Source organism: Bos taurus, chromosome 11, assembly GCF_002263795.3.
Source record: "Bos taurus isolate L1 Dominette 01449 registration number 42190680 breed Hereford chromosome 11, ARS-UCD2.0, whole genome shotgun sequence".
Classification (NCBI taxonomy): Eukaryota; Metazoa; Chordata; class Mammalia; order Artiodactyla; family Bovidae; genus Bos; species Bos taurus.
In genome coordinates this window covers 14664786-14678657 of record NC_037338.1, presented here as the reverse complement: position 1 = coordinate 14678657, position 13872 = coordinate 14664786, and the positions used below count along the sequence as shown (strand labels likewise).

At 38.6% G+C, this 13872-nt stretch overlaps 1 protein-coding gene and 1 pseudogene across 4 annotated transcripts in view; one reads left to right on the top strand and one right to left on the bottom strand.

Annotated features, from left to right (window-relative positions):
- The window catches only part of DPY30 (dpy-30 histone methyltransferase complex regulatory subunit), a 31055-nt gene extending 18272 nt beyond the window's left edge, over nucleotides 1-12783 (top strand). For 2 of the 4 annotated variants that reach the window (XM_059891178.1, XM_059891179.1), the window contains exons 2-6: nucleotides 282-381; nucleotides 481-552; nucleotides 638-685; nucleotides 10321-10463; nucleotides 12440-12783. In XM_059891178.1, coding sequence (XP_059747161.1) covers nucleotides 517-552; nucleotides 638-685; nucleotides 10321-10463; nucleotides 12440-12512 — 300 coding nt within the window. In that variant the 5' untranslated portion in view covers nucleotides 282-381; nucleotides 481-516 and the 3' untranslated portion in view covers nucleotides 12513-12783. Of the gene's footprint in view, nucleotides 1-168; nucleotides 382-480; nucleotides 553-637; nucleotides 686-10320; nucleotides 10464-12439 lie in introns of those variants that run through there. The other 2 variants (XM_010809869.3, NM_001077916.2) reach the window with 2 other exon arrangements.
- LOC101906501 (transmembrane protein 33-like) lies at nucleotides 6085-8068 on the bottom strand (annotated as a pseudogene).
- Nucleotides 12784-13872: the final 1089 nt, after the last annotated feature.

Below are 13872 nucleotides of genomic sequence, written 5' to 3'. Positions count from 1 at the left end.
GGGGTGGCGACTGCTCAGCGTAGGCAGGTCAAGGAACGATTGTTTCGCAGACTGCAGGTCACACCTTGGCCAGGACGCTGCTTATCGTAGACAGCACGTTATCCTTACAACCCGTACGGTCCCGGCCGTACAATTCTGCGCAGGCGCGGCAGTCGTGCGACATCCGCCACTTACGGCGGAAGCGGTTTGTCCTGGGAGTTGGCGCGGTGCAGGGCTCTTAAGAACGAACGGCTTGGGCGCGGGTAATCAGCTCCCTTTTCCCTTTTCCCCACCTCTTCTAGGTTTTGGGGAGTACCGCGGAGCTACCGGACCTGATGCGGGCGCCCGGTCGTGGACAGTCCCATCCTGCTCCTCTACAACTCGGGGTGCTCCCGCGCCCAGGTGGGGGTGAGGGGCGGGGTCGGGACTGGGTTGGGCTCCATCCTGGCGTCTTCATCTTAAAATCTCCCAGGTAACTCACGTTTTTTCTTGTTTTCCAAGACTGGTATCCTGGGAGTGTGACTTGCAGGGTCCACCATGGAGCCAGAGCAGATGCTGGAGGGACAGACGCAGGTACTAGGAGGCCCTGGATTTAGGGTGGCTGTGTGCAGTAAGGAAGAGTGGCTGATGCCTCTGTGACTTGTGTTTTGTTTTCTAGGTTGCAGAAAATCCCCACTCTGAATATGGTCTCACAGACAACGTCGAGGTAACTTGCCCAGTTCCTATGCCATATCTTTGCGTCTCTTAAGAGCTGCAGAAAACTTGGGATCCCTTTTTGCTAGGTTGCTTTGCACAAGGGAAAACTTTATCATCATGAACCAAATAGTGTCAAATTATGGGCAGCTTATTTTATTAGCAGCACTAATGCTTCGTGGTATGTAGACGTACGTATTAGCTGAGTCCAGGGGTTGAACTTTGAAAATGATATAGAGAAAGAAACGTATATTACTAACGGAGATTGTCAGAATCGTTTTGCTTGGTGGCTGTTTATGTTCTGTTGGAATATTGCAGTGGAAAAACTGCACATTACAATTAGGAAACCCGTTGTTTTTGTAGCAGATAGTGTGCTGGTGAAGTCAACATTTAGTCAAGGTTGATATCTTTGCAGAGTTCATTAGCAGGAGACATTGGAAGCTATAACACAGGTAGTAGACACCGTTTTTGCCTTACATGGTTAAATCTGAATTCAGAGAGTACATGTGCAAAACCGTATACAAAAGGAGTATACTTTTACAGAGCTTTTTCATTAGGTATTAAGAGGTTACTTTCTAAAAAAAGAGGTTACTTTGTAAATGAATGCTAGATCAGTTCAATTAACCAGAGCTAGGTGGGATTTTTTTTGGCGGGGGGGGGGGGGCGGGGGGGGGCGGGGGGGGCGGGGTGGAGGCAAGAATACTGGAGTGGGTTGCCATTCCCTTCTCCAGGAGATCTTCCTGACCCAGGGATTGAAGCCAGGTCTCTGGCATTGTAGGTAGATGCTTTACCGTCTGAGCCACCATGATATATGACGATATATGATTTTGAAAAAATGATTGCTATAATATGATTTGTGAGGATGAGTTACCATGAAAAAGAGACAAAGATAAAAGGATAAAAACACTGGGATGCATAAAAGCACTGAGGCAGAGAAACACACAGACACCTTTATGGAATTTTCTCACCATGGTTAGTATGTTACAGAGGAACTGGCTTCCACCATCGCCGCAAAACAATCCCCAGGTTTCCAGGTGTTATTTTGGATTTACAGTGTAATGTCGAAAAATCTGAACCTTCAGTCTGGGGATTTATTTCCATCTCTGTGGTGAATGATCCGGAAATACTTCAAGCAGTGAGAGCTCCTTAGGGAAGACATTTGTTATGAATTATGGATGAGGGGGCCGGAGAAGGCAATGGCACCCCACTCCAGTACTCTTGCCTGGAAAATCCCATGGACAGAGGAGCCTGATGGGCTACAGTCCATGGGGTCGCTAAGAGTCGGGCATGACTGAGCGACTTCACTTTCACGCATTGGAGAAGGAAATGGCAACCCACTCCAGTGTTCTTGCCTGGAGAATCCCAGGGACAGAGGAACCTAGTGGGTTGCTGTCTGTGGGGTGGCACAGAGTCGGACACGACTGAAGCGACTTAGCAGCAGCAGGTGGGATTGGTTAGGAATATAGAGAAAGTGTGTGTTTTATGGGGGAAAGAAAGACATCAGTAATTACATTTGGATAAATGAGGGCAGGAGCATTTCCAAGTACAGTAATAATAGTAATAGCTACTAGTATTAGCGCTAAGTAACTTTTGTGTATTTTTCCTCTTGCAAAGCTCAGAGAAGTTGACTAACTTGTTTAAGTTAAACCTAGGCAGGCTGACATTTTTGAGGTGGGATTAAATTATATTGCTCATCTTGATCAACTCCAGAATTCCCTGTCATGTGGTGTGACTTCTCTGTGCCTGTAAATTGCCAGGATTATTCATTGGTTTGATAACAGGGTTAAGAGAATTTGAATCTTCATGATGCAGTTTTTAATTGAGCTGCTATGCTGAATCAGATGAAGATACTCTATGCCACTTAGTGTTTTAGTCATTTAAGAGGATTGTTTTTAGGCATCAGTGCAGTCTTTTCTTGTTGATGCTTGTATAAGGAGGCAGAGCCATGATACAGGGATACCAAATACATTTTTTCAAACCTTCAGACCAATTTCCATAGTACAGTGAGAAAAAAGGAAAGTGGAGTGAATGAATGATGATGCTACATTATTTGGTGATTGGTTTTCTTGCTTCCATAATTTTGAAATGCCTGTTCTTTTATGAGTTAATGGTGATAGTAAAATAATAATTATGCTTGTTTGTTTGTGAGGTTTTACTTGGTTAAATAAAGTTAACAACCTTATGTTAGTCCCTTCTTTCAATATGTTATTGTTAATTTACTTGTTTGTGATATCTCAAAGTCTGGAAATCACTGTTCTACAGCTGCTGCTTTTCTTTTTAGAAATTCATTTTTAGAATTCCATTTTATTTTGATTATTGACTTATAATTTTTTTGGTGGCTGCTTTAGGACTTGTACAGAAGTTTAACTTCCCACAATTTACCTCCAAGTGGTATCATATCTTTTCATATATGGTATAAGGACCTTACAACAGTATCTTTCCATTTGCTCTCTCCAGGCCTTTATACTGTTGTTATCACATATTATATTTCTGCATATGTTATAAACCCTTCAATTGATTGTTTTTATTTTTTCTTTAAAAAGTCAATTATCCTTTTTATTTAAAAAATTTTAAATTGTTTACTTCACATTGTAGTTAATTTATTGCTCTAGAAAATTTTTAAAACCATCAGATTACATAATGATAATGAGACTCTGCCCCCTCCACAATCAACTGAAATTAATGGGCTTCTCTAACTTCAGTCAGTTCAGTTCAGTCGCTCAGTCGTGTCCGACTCTTTGTGACCCCATGAATCACAGCACGCCAGGCCTCCCTGTCCATCACCAACTCCCGGAGTTCACTCAAACTCACGTCCATCGAGTCGGTGATGCCATCCAACCATCTCATCCTCTTGTCATCTCCTTCTCCTCTTGCCCCCAATCCCTCCCAGCATCAGGGTCTTTTCCAATGAGTTAACTCTTCGCATGAGGTGGCCAAAGTATCGGAGTTTCAGCTTTAGCATCAGTCCTTCCAATGAACACCCAGGACTGATCTCCTTTAGAATGGATTGGTTGGATCTCCTTGCAGTCCAAGGGACTTTCAAGAGTCTTCTCCAACACCACAGTTCAAAAGCATCAATTCTTCGGCACTCAGCTTTCTTCACAGTCCAACTCTCACATCCATACATGACCACTGGAAAAACCATAGCCTTGGCTAGACGGACCTTTGTTGGCAAAGTAATGTCTCTGCTTTTGAATATGCTATCTAGGTTGGTCATAACTTTCCTTCCAAGGAGTAAGTGTCTTTTAATTTCATGGCTACAATCACCATCTGCAGTGATTTTGGAGTCCCCCCGCAAAAAGTCAGCCACTGTTTCCACTGTTTTCCCATCTATTTCCCATGAAGTGATGGGACCAGATGCCATAATCTTCGTTTTCTGAATGTTGAGCTTTAAGCCAACTTTTTCACTCTCCTCTTTCACTTTCATCAAGAGGCTTTTTAGTTCCTTTTCTCTTTCTGCCATAAGAGTGGTGTCATCTCCATGTCTGAGGTGATTGATATTTCTCCCGGCAGTCTTGATTTCCAGGTTGTGCTTCCTCCAGCCCAGCGCTTCTCATGATGTACTCTGCATATAAGTTAAATAAGCAGAGTGACAATATACAGCCTTGACGTACTCCTTTTCCTGTTTGGAACCAGTCTGTTGTTTCATGTCCAGTTCTAACTGTTGCTTCCTGACCTGCGTATAGGTTTCTCAAGAGGCAGGTCAGGTGGTCTGGTATTCCCATCTCTTTCAGAATTTTCCACAGTTTATTGTGATCTACACAGTCAAAGGCTTTGGCATAGTCAAAAAAGCTGAAATAGATGTTTTTCTGGAACTCTTGCTTTTTCCATGATCCAGCGGATGTTGGCAATTTGATCTCTGGTTCCTCTGCCTTATCTAAAACCAGCTTGAACATCTGGAAGTTCATGGTTCACGTATTGCTGAAGCCTGGCTTGGAGAATTTTGAGCATTACTTTACTAGCGTGTGAGATGAGTGTAATTGTGTGGTAGTTTGAGCATTCTCTAACTTAGTAGATAAATATTTCAAAATTACAAAAATAGCTGGCTACAGTTGAGCTATCAAGTAAGTATCACATTTCTGTGGATCAAAAAGTTGAATAAAAAGAAAACTGATGCTACTGATAAGTCCCTGAGTGTATTTGAGAAATCCAAGTTACATACACAGAAGAAAACTGGTTACAAAAACCATTACATTACTCAGTATTAACATTTTGCAGTGTTTTAAACAGCAGTAATAAAGATCAGAATCAGTTTTATAAAGGAGTTGATGGAAGCGCAACAAATGTATTAAACATACAACTCAATCACAGTTGGATTATACATCCAATTCCCCCAAACTTATCTCTGCATTGCAAATTAGAAATATACACTGTTTACCTCTTAATTCTTCCTCTAGCCCCATTCCCAATCAATAACCTTACCTATAAACCTTTCTATTAAATCTTTTAAATCAGATTTGATGGGCGAGTATACATAATCTTCATTATTATTTAAGAACAGATACTGAGTTTAGTCATATGCTAAATCTTCAGTTACATGACTTTCAAAAGGCATCTGCACTGCTGTAATTATGAAAATTTAGGCCTAGGAAACTAAGAAAACTCTCAGTCAAGAATCTGATCTAAGTAATTGTGTAAACTACTGAAACCTGTGTGTGCACATTTCTAAAAAAAGGATTTCGTATTTGAGAAATGTTACTCAATGGGTCTCTGAAAGGAAAAGTGTCTTTTGACTACTGCTCTGTAACGTAAAATGCTAGGTGACCACAGACATTTACCCAGTTGGCTAACAAACAAGCTTACAGTGGGACCTTTTAAAAAAAATGTTTGAAGCCACAGAAATAATTATGAAAATAAAAATTTGGAGGATCATAGCATAAGATACATATAGAATTCCTATTATAGTGATACATCAAAAATAAATCTGTCCTAACCAAGTAGCACTTGGTTGGTTCAGAAAAAATTTGAAATTAAACACAGTGGGAAGTGTTTTTGTTAAAATCACCCCAAATTACTAAAAGCCAAAAGAATACTGTCTCAAAATATGCTGAATTTACACGTTAGTATTACCATAATCAACTCATGCCAGATACAAATTAAGGTTACCAATTAGATGAAAACAATTTTTCGAGCTATTTTTATAAGAGAAATAGATGTACTTTATGATGAAGGCACACCAGTCTAAAGAATTTCTGATACATTGTCACAAGATTTAAACTTACTTAACCATTAACAACAGGTTACAATAAAGTTCCTCAGTGTTTAAAAGTTTGATTTAGCATTCTGGGAAAACGATTATTTTTCTTTTGAGATGTATTTATGTAAATTGCATTGAGGTCAGTTTTACACCTGGAGAGTACCAGCTGCTAATAATAATCATTTGTATTACATATAACTTAGCTGGATGGTAAACTATGCAACTGTTAGTGCTAGTCTGCTCATCAAAGCAATGCTCTGGAGACAAAGTCTTCTTACAAAACAGTGGGCAAGCAGGTTTCATTATTAGATATTCAACAACAGCCCTCAATTCGTTAATGTCCTCTACGATATGGATTTCTTTGAGAGTGGTATTGAGGAATCTATAGTATATAAAAAGCTGGAGCAAACTTTCTTGGCCACTAAAAAAGCATAAAAACTGTAGCAGCCATCAAGATTATTTAATGATAAGTATTGAATTTCAGAATATTCTGTTGATTAGTGTTTAATTTATGGACGAGAGGTCCCAGTAGAGATAAACTATTTGAACCCTTTGCACTAAGTGCCTTTTTCCAGTATGTGGCAGCATGAAGCCAAGAAAATAACAAGACTGGGAGAATATTCATTGTAACTGGAAGAGTTGACAAAGATGAATGAATATAACAGGTAGTGCCAGCAGTCCCCTAACAAAGCTCAGGCCAGAAATGCTCTGCTTAACTGGAAGCGAAGTCATCTTTGGTACAGCCTCAGAGCACTGGCCAGAGCACTTGCCAGCAAAGCAAGTTACTCGGTAACTTGCTTGGTAACAGCTTGCCGCTTCATGCAACCCAGCAAGAGGCAGAACAAACAGAACAGTAAACTGAACAAGCCAGAAAGCCACATTGTTGTCGTCCATTCACTGGCCATCAAGAATTGCACTGTGCCCGCCCCTGGGGGGCCGTGTGGGGAATGTATGCACTATGTGGGTCCCTCACACACGTCTGGGAGGCTGTCTGGCACTAGCAAGATTTCCAGAAAGACCAGAGCAAAGGCGGAGCTGCAGAAAGAGGCCCAGCAGGGTCGACCTAACGCCGCCGCCTGCTCCAGGTGATTGTGGAGCCCGGAAGTGTTCCCTTCACTTCTGTCTAATTATCTCTTTAAAGGAGATTTAAACATTAAGAGGAAGGAGTCACGTTTATCCATATAGTTATTATTTCTGGGTTCTCCGGCCGTCTGTGTAGATCCAGCTTCCCATCGGGCATCATTTCCCATCCTCCTGAAGGGTTTTCTTTAGTGTTTCTTGTAGTGGAGGTCTGCTGGTAAGGAGTTCTTTAAGGTTCTGAATGTCTAAAAAGGTATAATTATTTTCCCCTTGTTTTGAGGCATATTTGCTGAGTGTAGATATGCTTCACTGGCTTCTGGCTGATGTTGTTTCTGATGAAAAGTGTTCTGTCACTACTCTCTTTGCTCCATATTTAAATGCCTTCTCTTTGTGCTTTTAAGATTTTATTACTAGCTTTAGATAACTTAATTTTGATGTGCCTTGGCATAATTTTTTGTTTGTTTTAATGTTTCTTGTGCTTAGGATTGAGTTTCTTGGACCTTTGCATTTAGAATTTTAATGATATTTGAAAATTCAGACATTTCTTCAAATATTTTAAAGTATTTTGTTAGCTTAATTTATTCATTCTTTCCTCTGTCTTCTTTAACATGTGGAATATATTATAATAACTAGCTTAATGGCATTGCCAATGCTGTCAGTATCTTTCTGAGTCTGTTTCTGTGAATTGGTTTTTCTCTTCATCATGGGTGGTTTTTTCCTGCTTCTTGGTCTGTCTGGTAATTTTTACTAAAGGCTTTGCACTATGCACTTTGTTGGGTGCTGGTGCATTTTTTTTTTTTTTTTTTGCATTTCTTCAAACCTTGAGCTTTGTTCTGGGACATGGTCAAGTTATTTGATCCTTTTGAAGTTTGCCTTTAAGCTTTTTTAGATGGGACCAGATTAGCCTTTGGCAACCCACTTCCATGGACAGAGGAGCCTACACTCCATGGGGTCACAAAGAGTCGGACAGGACTGAGTGACTAACCCACAAGTCTTTAGTTCATGCTTAATTTCTTCCTTGTGTATTCTGCCCAATGCTTCATGTATTACGAGGTTTTCATTCTGGGTCATAGGACCATGAACTACTCCTGGCCTGTGGAGCTCTGGGGATTGTGCCATGTGCTTCTTCCAAGTGGTTTTTTCTTCTGGCCTTGGGTAGTTCCCTCACACTCATGCTCTGACTAGTACGCACCTGAAAACTGGGAGACGATCTCTTTGTCTCTTTCTGATCAACTCCCTTCTGTGAAACTGTCCTCTTAGCGCTCTGCGATTTCTAGTTCCCTTGGTCTCTGAATTTTCAACTCTGTCTTCTCATCTTGGGGTGACTGCAGGGCTCTGCTTGGTTCCTTCTTCCTGGGTATCACTGTAAGTTCTTTAGGCAGGATGCAGTAAGCATGGCAATCATAGGATTCACCTCACTTTTTCCCATTTTTATGGTCACTGTTCTACACTCTTAAAAGCTTAATCTATTATGAATATGTGTGTTAGTTTGGATATACATTTGACCCTTGAACAGCATAGGTTTGAACTGTGTGGGTCCACTTAAATGTGGATTTTTTTCCAATAGTAAATACTGTAGTACTGCGTGATTTCCAGTTGGTTGAACCCAAGGATGTAGAACTGTAGGTACAGAACCACAGATATGGAGGAGCCAACTGTAAGTTATAGGTGGGTTTTGGCTGGGCAGAACGTGTTGGTGCCCCAAACCTTCATGTTCAGGGGTCAACTGTAAATTTTTTTAGATTAATTTAGGATTTTGACTACTAAAATTAAGCATTACAGTACATCGTAAGTATTTAGTGAATGTTTAAATGATATAAATCAGAGAACTTGTTAAGGACCTTATTATAGGATCTATTAGAGTTGCTTAGGTATTGGTGTTTTTTGTTAAGGTATTGGGATGTCATGTAAATGACTAGTTTTTATCATATATTTGTTGAAATTTACTGATGAACAAGAAGTTTCTTAATTCATGGGCAAATAGCTATTCCATTCATTAGCATATATAATTTTTATTAAGTCCAAAAATTAGACTGAAAAATCATAAGCAAAACTAGACAAGTTATCTGATAGTTCTGGCAAATGTTTTGAAAAGCATGGTATGTATGTTATATGCTTAAAGTTTTTTCTCAGTTTTTACAAAATAAAAAATTTTCTTTAAAAAAATTAAGTATAAAAAAATAGTTTTTATAATTATTGACTTATTTATATCCATTCCAGTATGATTGGAACAAAAGTTCTTTAAATAAAAGTGCTCTTAATAGTGTTTTGACTTTTGAGATGGCGACTTATTTCTAAACTTCTGAAATGGTAGATTTTCAGAAGGCATAGCTTTTTAGTAAAGCAGTTTTTGATACTCTGGATATCAGATGAATCTATATGAAAGGCCTGAATTTTCTCATGGGGATTCTTAGTGAAGGAAGTATAAGTCATCATTTTCTAAATATCATTTAAATATCACAGTAATGATCTTTCCCGTGTTAGTAATTTCTTCTGTTTTTTGGCTATTTTTACTTAACATTTTTTCTTAAATTTACTTAAAAAAAATCAGATGCATTTATTTTAAAAAGAAACATAAATGGAAAAGCATTCTCATTGTGGTAGAGGTAACTATAAAAATGAAAACAGGGAATACAAAACAGACTACAAAACAGAAGTAATATATTTTAGCTCTGTTGCCTGTTGAAGCCTCTGAGCCTGAAACCTGTTCCCTGTCTAAGGAGGGAGGTTAGCAAGTGTTACAGAAGTGTTAGAGACATGTTAGGATCAAACTGAGACTTTGTCCTTGATATTATCTGTGATGAAAAAATTGAAACAGAACTAGTTTTCTCACTGTGATTCAGTGCTGCTGCTGCTGCTGCTAAGTCACTTCAGTCGTGTCTGACTCTGTGCGACCCCATAGATGGCAGCCCACCAGGATCCCCTGTCTCTGGGATTCTCCAGGCAAGAAAACTGGAGTGGGTTGCCATTTCCTTCTCCAATGCAGGAAAGTGAAAAGTGAAAGTGAAGTCGCTCAGTCCTGTCCGACTCTTAGCGACCCCATGGACTGTAGCCTACCAGGCTCCTCCGTCCATGGGATTTCCCAGGCAAGAGTAGTGGAGTGGGGTGCCATTGCCTACTTAGTGTCATGTCCAGATTTTTTTGAAGCACACTGTAAGAAGGTATTCTCAAAGAAAAAGTACTTATTTTTGCTCCTAAAAAAGGCAAAGAGAGAAAGTAAGTGAGCATCTGGAGATACGACATTAAAAGGATGAGATATTATGATGCCTTCAGAAAATTCTTGAATGACATTTAGAAATGGGTCTGATTTTATTTTGGCAGAGAGATTTGCAGTTTTAATATTTATGCATTTTTTTTTAAAAATTCTCTAGAGGATAGTAGAAAATGAGAAAATTAACGCAGAAAAGTCATCAAAACAGAAAGTGGATCTCCAGTCTTTGCCAACTCGTGCCTATCTGGATCAGACAGTTGTGCCTATCTTATTACAAGGACTTGCTGTACTTGCAAAGGAAAGGTAAGATAATAGTGTCTGTCTGCAAATGGGCTTACCAGAGAAAGCAAAATAATAACTTCCCTGGTTGAAATATTAATTATGTGTAGTTATTTTTTTTACTGTATAAGAAACTTATAGATACTAAAGATTTTTTAAAAAGAAGTCAGATATAACCTCAGTTCAGACATTTTTCTACTAGTCTTAGATCCTATGTGCATATTTGTAATCATGGTATACATGTAATTTTATATCTCGTTTTTGAACATTTAGGTTCAATTTCCTTTATTGTTGTTGGTCACCAGGTAGTTTATCTGCTTTCATTTCCTTTTGTTTTTGTTTAATTACTTCCTTATGATAAACACCCAAGAGTTGGTTTACTATTTCAAATGACATGACTATTTTTATGGTGTTTGACCCATAATAATATATTTCCATCAAAAAGTTTATCCTTAAGATTCTTCCAGTGTAGCCTTAGCTACATGTGTTATAAACTTTTTTTACCAAGTTGTTTTAATTTACATTTTTTTGTTAGCAAGATTACAATTTTTTCTCTGTCCTGTACATATTTTTTCCCTGATAAGTCTACCTAAATTATTTTTGTATAAGTAAATCAATAAGAAAATTTTTTTTTGTAAGTTACATTAGTCAATATTTATTGGGTGTAACTGGCTTCCAGGTGGCGCAGTGGTAAAGAACCTTCCCTCCAGTGCACGAAAAATGGGAGATGTGGGTTCAGTCCCTAAGTGGGGAAGATCCCCTGGAGAAGGAAATGGCAACCCACTCCAGTATTCTTGCTTGGATATTTTTCTCAAAAGACTAATAGTGAACACTGTAAAAGAAGGCCAGTATATTGGAAATTCTAAATATTACTTTAAATTCTAGAAGAATAAAATTTGAAAAAGTTTTAAAGTAATATTCTGTTAATAAATGCAAGTTTTTGCATTTATTGTAAGGCATTTTAGCAAAATAATCCCTCAAATTATTATGTAACAAGTATTGTCTGTGTCTGCTGCTGCTGCTGCTAAGTCACTTCAGTTATGTCCGACTCTGTGCGACCCTATAGACAGCAGCCCACCAGGCTCCGCCATCCCTGGAATTCTCCAAGCAAGAACACTGGAGTGGGCTGCCATTTCCTTCTCCAGTGCATGAAAGTGAAAAGTGAAAGTGAAGTCGCTCAGTCCTGTCTGACTCCTAGTGACCCCATGGACTGCAGCCTGGCTCCTCTGTCCATGGGATTTTCCAGGCAAGAGTACTGGAGTGGGTTGCCATTGCCTTCTCCATGTCTCTGTCTAGTTAGTTCAAAAGGCTATTTAAAGTGCTAAGAGAACGTTTAGAGATTATTGTAAATCAGTTCTAAATATGCTTTTTTATAATAGAGTTTAAAATAGATGTTCCCCCAACTTTTCATTTTTGGACCTGTTTTATCAGCAAAAAGAACATATATAAAGGTGATAAATGTGAAATAACATTTTATTAAAATTTTTTTCCAGTTTTATTGAGAAAAACATAGACATACATCACTGTTTAAAGTATACAGCATGGTGGTTTACCACATAGGTTTAGTTAACATCCATTATCTCATATATAGATACAGTGGAGAAAAAAGAAAGCATCTTTTTGTTATGAGAACTCTTAGGATCTACTCTTTTAATGACTTTCTTGTATATCACATAGCAGTGTCAGCTATGGTCATGTTGCACATTACATCCTTTGTACTTATCATTGGAGTTTTGTACCTTTTGACTGCCTTCTTCCAGCTCCCTCTCCTACCCGCTGCTTAATTTTAAAATATGTTTAAGGGACTTCCTGGCAATCCAGTGGGTTAAGACTGTGTGCTTCCACTGCAGGGGCACAGGTTCAATGCCTAGTCCAGGAACTAAGATCTTGTATCCCATATGGGGCAGCCAAAAAAAAAAAAAGAAAAGATTTTATGGAACAATACATTTAACACATCTAAAATGTAAATTTCTAAAATTTGGATTTCTTTTCCCTTACAGACCACCAAATCCCATTGAATTTCTAGCATCATATCTTTTAAAAAACAAGGCACAGTTTGAAGATCGAAACTGACTTATTGGGAAGAACAGAAAAATTTGGTTTCTACTGTAGATTTACATGATTAAGAGGCAGCTTTAGTTGCCATGATTCCCCACCCACCCCTTTTTGGAAGAATAAGAACCTTCAGGACAACAGAACTTATTTCGGAGTTGCAGAAGAAGACATCATTTCCCTTATTGATTTAATCACAAACTTATTTAATAAATGTGTTCCGTGCAATTTTTTCAGATTGTCTTTAACTTTGTTTTTAAAATGACCTTCAAAATAAACTGTTAAAACATCATTATTTTACAGTAGTTTTTGTTCTATGTGGCAAATATTTTATGTGGTTCAATTGTTTTCATGTATTACTTACTCCCATGTGTCTTAGCATGTTGTAGAGTTTTACAACAGTGTGAAAATATACCATAGTCAATTAGAATATAAAAAACTCTCAGCCAGTTTTTCTAGTGTTGTTCCTGGATCTCTGAGAGACTAGGATTTGGGCATCTTCAGTTTTTAACAGATGTCATTGGTGATTCTAACACATAATAAATTTGGAGTTCTGTTGTAAGTACTGCAGAGGGTATACAATATCCTTCGGTGCTGTCAACCTTTATGGTATTAATATAATAAAAAATATCATTTATTATAGTTCTACTATGTGTTAGGTGCAGAATTATTTTATTTAAATTATCTCTAATGTAGCAACTCTGCAAAGTAGATCTTGTTATTCCGATTTTGCAGATGAAACTGATTGGGAGAGGTTAAGTGACTTGCTCAAGGCCACACAGCTGGTAAGTGCTTGAATGGGCATTAAGACCCAGTTCTACCAATGTGTTGCTGATAGCTAAGAGAGAAGTTCTTGGGCTAGTTAACATACTGCTTTTTGCAATTAAAAAACACCAGCTAGTCCTTTTATTGTTTTTCAGGTCTGCTCACTTTGTCCTGTATGAAGAAATTGAGATAATGCACTAGCTCAGAAAAGAGAAAATTGTCTGCAGAGAGCCAGGCAGGAAAAACATTCACTAGAGCAGTGGTTTCTCAACTGGGGGTGATTTTGCACCCATCTCCCCTCCTTTCCCAAGGGACATTAGGGGATGTCCGAAACATTTTGGTGTCATAACTGGAGTAAGGTGAGATTCTACTGGCATCTAGTGGATAATTGCCAGGAACACTGCTAAATAATCTTAATGCACAGACAGCCTGGGTGTCCCACACATTCCCCCAAATCATCCAGCTCAAAATGTCAGTAGTTCTAAGGTTGAGAAATCCTGCTTTGGAAGCATGTTAGAGAACATGTCTCCAAGCTAAACATGTGAAGTTGGAGTTAGAAATGTAATGCTGACATGGTATGTCTTACAGTTCTCTTTAATACAGCAAAAACATATTA